The following is an 11493-nucleotide window of genomic DNA, read 5'->3' on the forward strand; positions in this document are numbered from 1 at the left end:
GGCTGAAGTACATGAATGTCTCACGCACACGCACACACAAAGTCAAATGGAGAATAGAGGTACATGCAATCAGAGTTCTGTAGTGAAGTCGAGTGTTCACAGAGCACCTGACCTTTATATCGCTAAGTACTTATACTGACTCAAGGCAATTATCGGGTGGAATCTGTCCTTTGGTACACACGTGCACACAAGCAATGGCTATAAAAAGGTTTGGCGCAGATAATACTTTCTCTGCGTTGACAACCACCTCAAGAAGTAAGCACGACCTCCACATACACACTCAACATGCCTGCAGACTACAATGGGCGGTGGGAGATGGTGAGCAATGACAACTTTGAGGAGGTCATGAAAGCCCTCGGTAAGTTGCCCTTCAAATGCCTTTTCTTATTTCCTCAATGTGAGAATGGCAAAGAATAAGCTGTTCACAATAAAAATGAATAGTAAATGGATTTAAACAAAAAACAACAACACAAACAACAAATGTTGGAGGATGAAGTAGTAGTGATGAGTAAAAGTTTTTTTTTTTAAATATGTACTGTATATGGGTGCAGTCATAGTTTGATACACACTGCTGAAATAACACATTTGCTCAAATTACCTTTATGTGTTATTGCAAATTAATGCTATTAATTTATGTGAAGAGTTAATACACTGATCATGTTCATGATTTCTATAATAATAATTAAAGAGGAAGTGTTTATGATTCAGTGCAATCTAGTGGTGACGTATTTCATTCATATTAATTTAGTGCTGGCAAAGTTAAAGCGTTAACTAATTAATTAATCACAAAAAAATATCGCATTAATCATATATTAACGCAGATTAATCACATCAGAGGTGATTCTAGGATCAGAGGTTTAGGGGTGCTATCAAGACATTTAGGGGTGCTTGGGTACTACAACAGTATGTGATAGGTAGCTTGTCGTGGTTTGGGGTTACTTCCAGCTCCAAAAATTGCATGGGAAGTCAGTGATTAAACCGAATCTAATAAAAGTTATACAAAGGAAAAAAGGATTTAAAATATAAACATATTCTAACACAAATTTCTTGAGAAAGGTATTCTTTTTTATATAACAGCTCCTCAACATACGCATTGACAGTATGCATGTTTCTGGAGTAAATCAGTTCCCCACAGTTTACAGTGAGAATTAACAAAAATTTACTTGTTTTTGAAATTTTCTTTTAAATGAAACATACAACATATAAAATATGTTAACAGATATTAACTTAATACAGAATGATTGTTTTTTTTTACCATACTTGTCTGTACTGTTATAAAAAAACATACATTACATACACATCAAAAAAAGAAATGTGCTTGAATCTACAAAATAATAATAATGCATGTACAAGTCTGTGAATGGGTGAAGTACAGACACATATAAAACATATGAACAAAACAAATAGACTTTAGCACTGTTTGTCTTGTAGGTGTTTAAACACACACACGTCTTTACATTTTGTCTTTAATACAAATACTTCAAAATTGAGCTTTTGTTTGCTGAAAAACAATCTTATGTCCATGACCTACTCCATGAGGCTAGTTTTTTTTTCTGTGCAGACACACACCACGCACGAACGCCACACACGTTATAGTAAGTTAGCCAATAGCAGCACAATAGACACATTAATATTAACACTTGTTTCTCTCATTAGCACGTAGCGACATGATTGAGGAGCAAAAAAAGCAGACTAGTAATGAAACTAGTGTGTTGGTGTTGAGTGGTAGAAGGTAAGAAACTGTTCACATATCCTGGTAAAAGGAAGGAACACTTTCATTCAACTAGAGAGACATACCCTGTGACTGGACTGAGTAGTGTTGTGTCGCTCACGTACGTTTTGTTCAAAAAGAATGAATCTTTTCAGTGAGCGTGAAGTGATTCATCCTTTTCTCAGTTCATTTGATTTCTAGAAAATCACAGTGTCCCATTACTGGTGAACAATTTTTAGAACAGGCACATGAGTGACTCATGCGATTCTTGGGGACTACCAGGTGCCCATGGGCACAATTTGGGTGACATCTGTCTCACACAATTATCTTGGCCACTAGCAAAAGTTTTTATGAACTGTACAGTATAAAATATTACTTTGCATGCTTGCTTGCTTATCAAACAAGAAAAGGTTAATGTTATTATATGTTAACGCACAGTTCTCTTTTAGTGATGCCAATGAAAAATGGCAAATTTTTGAAACTGTGAATTTCCCAGTTCTTGACTCAACTTGGGATGTTTCCAGTAATTTGCCCAAAAAATGTCCAACCCATTTCAACTTTATCTTTATCATCTTTATGAAAATGAGCACAACCCAATGGGAAAATAAAGCTTCGTGAAGCACTTGCAATATTTTTTGGCTCCTCTAGATGGTACTCTTGGTTTAAATATAAAGGCTAGTGCAATGGAAATTTATTAAATTTCCATGGGATCTTTAAACCAGGGTGCCATCTAGAGGAGTCAAAGAATTTCACAAGTGCTTCATGAAGCTTCATTTCACCATCACTAGTAAATAGTTTAGCAAAAGGGCTGGATACAGTACTTATATTCACACACCAGGAAAATGTAAGCATAAAAGCACAAGTTGGAATCACAGTAAGTGTGTGTTCACTACACACATTTATGTATTAAAGGTGTATCCCGAAAAGAGGACAACATACTGATATTCAATCTTGCTTCATTCTTAAATGCAGACATCGACTTTGCCACCAGAAAGATCGCCACCCATTTGCACCAGACCAAAGTCATCGTCCAGAACGGAGACAAGTTTGAAACAAAGACGCTGAGCACCTTCAGAAACTATGAGGTCAACTTTACTGTAGGGGTGGAGTTTGAGGAGCAGATGAAGGCTCTTGACAACCGAAAAGTCATAGTAAGCACGGTGGTCTGAATTTGAAACTTGAAATTTGAAATGTCCCTGTTAATGCTTTTATAAGGAAACTTGTGAACACATGCTCACAATTGATCTGAGTAACCGTGGTTTACATTAATGGATGCTTCTATTTGTTCTTAATGCAACATCATAGACGCTGGTCACCTGGGACGGGGACAAACTGGTGTGTGTTCAAAAGGGGGAAAAAGAAAACCGTGGTTGGAAGCAATGGATTGAAGGAGATCTGCTACATCTGGTACGAAAGGAGAAATGTCGTAATCAAGAAATTTAGAGTGGGGAAAAATGAACATGTCATTATAGACAATTTAATGATCCTGACAACTCAGAATCAAAAAGATAAAGCACAATTTGTCAACAATTAACTTGATGAAATCTTTCCTAACACACTCAAGCTTAATTTACGGTGCGTTTTCCGTACGGTCGCCGCAAGAAATAGAAAGCGTTCGAGTCTGCGTGTCAATTCACACCAGCTGCAGTGCGTTGCGTATGCGATGCGGAAGGGATGCGGCGCTGCGGAAGGTTTCCGCAAGCGTAATATTTTTCCCGGACGGCGCATGCGGAAAGCTTGCGGATTTTCATGAAACTGGAGAAATTACACGAGCTGGACAGGAAGTTTAGGGTCGGCATCAAGATAAATCCGGTATATTTAAAAATAAAACAATTTGCAAACTCTTTGGGGGGGGGGGGGGGTGCTAAATACATAGTATGACATGAGTCGGACATTTACGACAAAAAAAGATCTTAAATTAAATTAAACATAACAAAAAACACAATTTAAACACAAAACGTACTTACCTGTGGTAGAAGAGTCATGGTATAAGTCACATAAATAATGTCCAAAAGCATATCGATGTGACAACAGGCAAGTGTAGCTATTGTTTACAAATAGGGCTCTATATACACGGTTGTTATCGCAAGAACTCAACTCTCCAGCGTGAACCCCCGTGATCTGGCGGGTGCAGATTTCCGGACACGGACAGTTTACGCAACGCACGCGGTGTGAATTGCAATCCGTGCGGCGGCCGTAAGGAAAACGCACCGCGTCAGTGTGAATTGGCCGTTCGACGACACTGACTGAGGCAATAACAATAAAAAGATGCTGTGTTTTCAGAAGATAAAGATCTGACAGCCAGGATATGTAAAAGAAACGATTTGCTGCAATACATGATATTGTTGGACTAAAGGTGTGTCTCCTTTCCTATAGGAGCTCCATGTGCTGGACAAAGTCTGCCACCAAGTATTTAAGAAGGCCCAGTAAGATGAGCTCAAGTCTCGTTATTTTTATAATGTATAAAAGTAATAAATTGATATTACAGTCAACTGTATTATTTATTTTATTGTAGCTAGGCTAATACCTGTTTGGGTGGATATGCCACACACGTAGTAATTCACATATGTGGGTTTAACAGTTTAGTCAGAGAGAAGCAAATCAACCAAGCTGGCTCAATGGTTACATCATTGACTTAAGGCAGCCAAGTGATTAGTATACAGAGGTGTAAGGTCCAAATGGTCAATGTTTACTAGAGTTCAGATTACAATGAGCCGATAATATTGACTGCCTCTGGGCTATTTGTGGACATGAGTATGTGTGTGTGTGTGTGTGTGTGTGTGCAACACATCCAAAGCAATTCTGGTGCAATAAATTCATCAAAAAGTTGATTTTAACTTTTGCATAGATATATTCCACTTAGCAGGAAGTACAAAGATTTTTTTTTTTTTATGACAATGACTTTAATTTAGTTCAGTTATGTACACAATGTGGTTAGGACACAAACTCAAAAAACAAATGGCATGTATTGTGTCTCCATAAATGGTCCATTTAAGAAGCACGTTACTCTAGTCTAGTGACAGAACAGCCTTCAAATGAGAGATAACGTAGCCTGTCCTTGAGCTTGTGGTTATCTTGCTCTGTCGCTTTGCAGAATTCCAAATGGGAACGGGTCGATCAGACAGCAGCGCTGTTAGACTCAGTCTGTTCATATGCCTGCAAGGCCAACTCGATGTAGCCAGACCTCTGGGATTCCTTCTGGGCATAGATCTGGTGAGAGAGGAGTGTGTGTATTTAGTTACTACTTTCATGTGCATACAAACACAAACAAGATTGTTGGTACCAGGGTAATAATACTTTAAAGGGACAGTGTGTCAAAGTTGACCACTAGATGTCGCTATATGATAGAATGCAGCCAAAGCGTGTGCATTTCAAAGCACGCACACAACGGCAACTCAACGGAGACCACACGTCGCAAGCCTACCACCAATTCTTATTTTGCGTGAGCGAACGAGCATATTGGTGAGCGACGGCGACTTTGCAGCTGGTGTAAACCCCGGCGAGTGACGCCGAAAGACAAGAGCAAGCCAGATTTAGTAGGAGCAGCTAACAAGAGTGGCAAGCAGGAGAAGCTAATAAAAAAGGTATCCGTAGCAGGAAGATGGCGACGAAACATGACTGGCATGTAAGGACTGTCGCCACCTAGTATGTAATACAATTAGTGATTACCAGACCTACAATTATATTTAAAAAATTACATTGATGTGATAGAACATATTATTCATATTACTTTAATCAATAGTGGGTTTATAAAATAAATTAATTGTTGTTCACCATTGGATGGCACTAAAGATTACACACCATCTTTAAGACAAATAAAGCTTACTTACTAAGATTTTTCATTGGTTATTTTTTAATTTGTTTTCACTTTTTTTTCAGTTAGTTTTCATTAGTTTTTAGAGCAGGTTTGTTAGTTAGTATAAGTTTTATTTTTTTTCGAAAATGCTTTGTTTTAGTTCAGTTTTTATTAGTTTTAGTTTTAGTTTATTTTTATGTGTGTTTTTTGACTGCAAGATATACATGACTGTTTGACCGTCTTTCTTTTGCATAAACATTCAGCAATACCAAAATAAATACATCTACAATGAACCCCTAAAGCTCATGTGTAATATTAATTGCCAAAGATGAAAACATTTTCGCTACAATTACATTTAATTTTAGTTTTAACGCAAGACGGAGTTTCATTTAGTTTTTATTTTGCTAATGAAAATGTTAATTACATTTTTGTTAACGATATTCATAACAATTAACATATAACATCACAATTAACTAATACAATCAGCCATTGTTTTATTTTGGGGATCAAACTGAATAATCTAAAAAAAGCAAATGAATGAAAATGGTCTGGACAAAAATGAACAGCGCGATTCTGGATCCGACTAGAACCCAGGCATCACAAAAAAGAATTGACATTTGTCCACTCACCCCGTACATTGGGCGATTTAGCATAAGGTCTCCTCGCAATGTGAACGGCGTGAGCCTGTATCCTGCTTTGAGGCTTTTCATTAAAAAAAAGAACGAGTCATTCAAGGAAGGTTGCTACAGTGAGAGCACAAGAGCGAGAATAAATACGAAAAAAATTGGGATACATTGAAAGGCGGGGCTTGTTCTCATTTGTTCTAAAGTAACCAGAGCAGTACAGTATTTTTACCAAATGCTTCTCTATTTTATCCACATGTGTATGAAATTATAAATAAGGTTAAGTATTGTAAAACAATACGTGTACAGTACTGTATTTCTATCGCTTGGCAGCGTGAGGTAGGTAACTGTGTCCCTGGCTAATAACCAGGAAAAAATATTTTTTGCCTGTGTGAATGCGTATGCCCACTATTCATGAACAAAGTAAAACACAAATAAAATAAAAAATACTTGGAAATGAGTACAACATATGAACCTAACCTTGGCAGTGTTCTTACCTTGACAAGGTCAGTGTCTGTGGCCTGACGGCTGGAAGCTTCCTGTGCTGACTCACTGTGAGGATAGATTAGGTTGAAGAGAGACACCAGGCTAACTGCATCCTGCACCCTGAACCACACAAATGCATTTCGATTACTTTCCCAAATGCCGTAGTACATGACCTTTCATTCATTCTCTTAAAAAAAGAAAACAGATATTACAACCTATTAACGATGGCAAATTTTAAATAACTTTGTCATCAAATGAAAAAGGCATAGTTTGGTATGGAATTTAGAACCTAACGTAGTACAGGTTTATGGAATCGAAAAAAAATCTGTCGAATAATACAATTTCAACATGCTGAAACTCACAATTCCTTTTTCAGCATGTCCACAATTAGGCCATCAACCCTGCGAGCGTTGACCAGGTACCAGGCCATGCCTCCAAAGTGCCGGGTAGAACGAAGAAGCTCATATTTCCCATGTTTGTCCAGATCCTCATAGGTGGCGGCATGCACCTGACAAAAATGTTTGACAAACACAAGTACTTAAATCTCAGCAACACTTGACTTTAAAATGGTCTACTCTACACATTAAAACTCAGTTGGCAAAGCAGTAAGCTTACTTTGATGTACTGTGATGAGTCGGGTTCAAATTGAACCAAACACAAGTCCAGCACATTCTCGTGTCGGTCCTGAGAGAACACCATCTAACAGAGAAGAGAGTATACAAGTAAAACAGAAACTCAAAGAAAGGGATTGCTGTGATTCTCACTACCATTAGGACAGTGGGTCTTAACCTTGTGGGAGGAACTGAACACCACCTGATTCATATGCACATTCACTTAACTCTTCTTTATTGGAAACTTTTTTTCCCTTCAAATTGAAGACATAGTTTTACTTGTGAACAAAATGAAATGGGAGAGTAACATTTTCATCCATTGTGGCTCTCTTCACCTTGGATTTAGAAAGTGTGTTCTTGCATTTCATCTCAATGCAGCTTAAGCAGGTGTTCCTTTAATTTGGATTGATTACTAATTGTGCTTTATTAAAATTCCTCAACTCTGCATTCCAAATCATGCAGTCAGGAAGGACGCTGACTCCTATCACGCAACTCAACTGTATATTTATAGACCACATTAAACCAACCTCAAGATGGAACCCAGGGGCAGCAGATACAATGAAAACAGCAGTGGCCCTAGAATTGAACTCTGTGGAACACCATACGTTCCGTTATACATATGAATTCATATTCCACATACTCGTCCGACCACTTTGTTTTTTTGCTCCACATAGTTAATATGAAGGGATACAATAATAAAGAAATCACACAGCATACCATAACAACAGCCACACGTCGAATACTTAACGCACCAAAATCCCCGCAGCACAGATAATCCAAACAATGTAGCGTGAGCACCTGCAGCCAATGATGGCCAAGCAGGATGTATCATGATGAATCATATAAGTCAGATGTGTGTCTTGACCTCCACCAAACCCCTGAAACTGACTCAACAAACCTCGGATGTTTACTCGAACCCAGGTTAAGAACCACAGCCTTGGGAGAATAAAACGCATACAGCTGCTAACAGCCACAGCTGGATTTAAAAGGAGACTGAAAGGAAAAAGCAGCTACGGTGATATATTTCACTGAGCCATTTTTAACCTTTAGGTTCTCCTCACTGAAGAGCAGAGGCGCCGTGACTTTGCGTCCATCCTTTGGGAAGTACACCTGAATGAGCCGGTCTCTTTCCTCCCAGGTGGCTTTTCTTAAGGTGCCGTTGGTCTCCCTCACAACAATGAACCTTTCCTGAAGGGAAAACAAACACACAAACAAATCATACATCAAGACTTGGTAAAAGAGGAAAAAAAATATGATGGTATTGTGGAACATGAACATTTCTGTACACGGCTGAAATGCAATCACACAAATTTAGTTATACACTAACAATGCATATTTATTCAATAACATGCATTTCTGATATTTAATGAGCTTTCAGTGAAGATCAACACCAATATAGTCTGTGGCAATGTCTATCCAATGTTCTTCATTATGTTTTTGCTTATCTAATGAAGGTGAATGAACTTACCCTGTGGGGAGTGCTGTAGGTGATGTCTGTGAAGACGTATTTGGATGTATCCATGCCATCCAGAAACTTGTCCACAGACAGTACATCAGTAATGGGCTTCCTCTCAGGTAAAACAGGTGGCATTTCCAACAGCTTTTTAGCCTTCTCAGAGGCCACGTTCACTGCCTGAAAGCACACAGCAGCTACAGAATACCAAATTGCAAGATTGCGAGAAAAGAAGGGTGGTGTAACTGAAGGCACCTGCTTCAACTGTTCATCAGTCATGAGTTTATACGTTGGCGGCTGCAGCTCCTTTTTAATTGTTCGGAACACCTTTTGCAGGTCCAGGCCTGTTATCCTGGTGAGGATGTCCTGCACAACTGGATCTGTGAACTCTGGCTTAGCATTGTTTTGCACTAAGAAGGAGAACATATGCACTAATTATGCCTTAGACTCAAATTAAGCATTCATCTCATTTCAGTTCAGTTTACTTACCTTAATTGACCGGAATTTACGTTACAATTTGATTATCCATGTTGACCATCATAAATACAGAACTTTTCTCTGAACTTTATTTTCTATCAAGCTGCAAAAAGATGTTCTACTGTAATATCCGGTTAATGACAGTGTATTCTTTCACAACTGAAAATAAATGCATTGGCTGTGGGTGGGGTAAACTGTAAACAGGATAATTTGTAGAACGAATCCAAATGTGGATGTTTTGTACTTGTGACACACCACAAGGTCAGCTTGATACATCGTTCGCGCTATTACACGTTATGATTCATAATGTTATATACATACCGCTGTCTTGTTTATCACTGCAAAAGGTCCTGGTGCTGCATGTTACAAGCAAGTTTTTATTTCTCTGAATAGTTTGCAGCCAAGAGTAGCCTCGACGTAAGCACCGTGCCTTATCGAGCGCTGCCATTTTTTTCTTCTTCGTTAATTATTTTCTTCTGCCACGCCGCGGAGACGTACATTATTACTGTCGTCGCATTACTGCCACCTTCTGTTCGAGAAAGATACAGAAGTGACTCGCAAAAAAAAAGTAAAAAAACTAAAAATGTATGATGTGGAAAAAAATAGGCATTCAATTGAAATATAAGTCGGTCCATGCCTCCCACCGCCCTAAGAACAATGTGAGTTTCTGCCAATAAGACTGATTAGACTGTTGAGGGATTTTTTTTTTAGAAAAATAAAATTACACCACAAGCGGCTTTGCACAACATTCCAAGTGATAAAGCATTGTGGGATGCTGAATCATATCTAGGCCTACTAAAAGGCAAGTGTAACATATGTGCATTTATTGTAAAAGTGCCATCTGTTTTTTTCATTTTTTTTTAATTGTGGTTGTTTTTTTTTGTTTTCAGAATTAAACAACAATAAACAGCTGTTTTGGGATGAACTGCCCCCCCCCCCCCCAAAAAAAAAGTTACAACAAAGCAGGCTGTAAATGTCCCACTTTATGTAAACTTTTGCACCAGAGTTGGGAAAAAGACCTTCTGAAGAATATTTTACTTCCATCGTAGAAATAATGGCAAGAGTTTCTTCGGCTGCCTCGGGCTATAATGAGTCAAAAGTTTAAAATACGTTTTAGTGCATGATTTCTTTTGTAACCAATTCCCCCCCCCCCCCCATATGTTATATGCTTTCAGTAAATGACATTGAACTGCATGCAATTTCAATTAGAACAACAACAACATAACATGAAAAATCGGGCTGTAAAAAAAAACTACTGCAGTAGTGTACAGTATAGACAGTATTTAAAATAATTTATTAAAATATAAATTTAAATCAAACATAAAAAATATAAATAAAAATTCTTAATTAAACTGTCTCAAAATCAGTTTTTTGTTCTTGTTCTTATTGGGGCCCCATGCAGAGTGGTCGCGTGGCCCTAAGCTCCACTATTCCTTGGTAATTAAATAATTCCAGTAGACCCCATTCACTCAAAGCCAGCCCTCATTATTTTCCTGTGTTCTATGTGCATCACACGTGGAATAAGAATAGACATCTAGTGACAGATAAACAACCAAACCTAAAACAATGAATTGAACTCCAAAAGTTTACTTTGTCCACAAGATGGCACTATGATAACATGGGAGCGCATAATGACCATAGATTGGAATTTCAAAGCTCTTTTCCTGATTATAGTCACACTCGTCCCTTAGATTGTTTCCCAACATTTATTGAGGTAAGGAACTAATTTTACATTCAAAAAGTAACATACAACAAAAGTGTCACAGAAAAGTATAAATACTGAAATGATGATGATTTTGTCTCAATTTCATCACCAACTGATTTCACCCACCCAAAATAGTCAATATTGACCAATTTGTCACTCACCCCATTAAAACAATTCACATTCATACCGTCACTGGTTTCAATTTACACTCAGTGACACTCAGCAGTCTGCATGTGCCAAAGTCAGGCAAATCTACAGTACCTCTACACCATCAGTAATCCTATTTGTTTATTAAATTTTAATTTATGCTAAATTTTCCCTCATTGGAAAGTTCAATTTATAATTTGCTCTAAATTTGTGCTGGACACAACAGAGAGCACCGAGATGGAGTTGCATGATGCCTTGCTCAAGTGTCACTCAACAATAGTTAGGACTCAGGTGCAGACTAGCATCTCTCCAATAACATTACATTTGTCTCCAGCGTGACTCAAAGCAATTCCAAAGCCCTTACAGATGAGCTACCCTATGATGGCATGCTTATATCGCTTTTGTATTATCAGTACGGTAACTGCTACTGAAACTATTGACTGTTTATGAAAGAACTGATTTTACTGGACAGTGATGTTTCTTT

The 11493-nt window shown here is 38.0% G+C and overlaps 2 protein-coding genes across 2 annotated transcripts; one reads left to right on the top strand and one right to left on the bottom strand.

The window, feature by feature from the left end:
* Nucleotides 1-285: 285 nt before the first annotated feature.
* On the top strand, nucleotides 286-4141 carry rbp2a (retinol binding protein 2a, cellular). Its single transcript, XM_086080770.1, has 4 exons — nucleotides 286-358; nucleotides 2684-2862; nucleotides 3017-3118; nucleotides 4088-4141. Exons 1-4 carry the CDS (start codon nucleotides 286-288, stop codon nucleotides 4139-4141), a joined length of 408 nt encoding a protein of 135 aa, XP_085936896.1.
* Nucleotides 4142-4467: 326 nt separating this feature from the next.
* mrps22 (mitochondrial ribosomal protein S22) lies at nucleotides 4468-9605 on the bottom strand. Its single transcript, XM_086081237.1, has 8 exons — nucleotides 9479-9605; nucleotides 8936-9090; nucleotides 8696-8860; nucleotides 8272-8415; nucleotides 7232-7315; nucleotides 6979-7124; nucleotides 6628-6736; nucleotides 4468-4921 (listed from the first exon to the last, which is right to left on the bottom strand). Exons 1-8 carry the CDS (start codon nucleotides 9603-9605, stop codon nucleotides 4829-4831), a joined length of 1023 nt encoding a protein of 340 aa, XP_085937363.1. The 3' UTR covers nucleotides 4468-4828.
* Between the last annotated feature and the right edge of the window lie 1888 nt (nucleotides 9606-11493).

The sequence above is a fragment of the Leptonotus elevatus genome, chromosome 7 (assembly GCF_054856555.1).
Source record: "Leptonotus elevatus isolate MCC_2025b chromosome 7, RoL_Lele_1.0, whole genome shotgun sequence".
Lineage (NCBI taxonomy): Eukaryota > Metazoa > Chordata > Actinopteri > Syngnathiformes > Syngnathidae > Leptonotus > Leptonotus elevatus.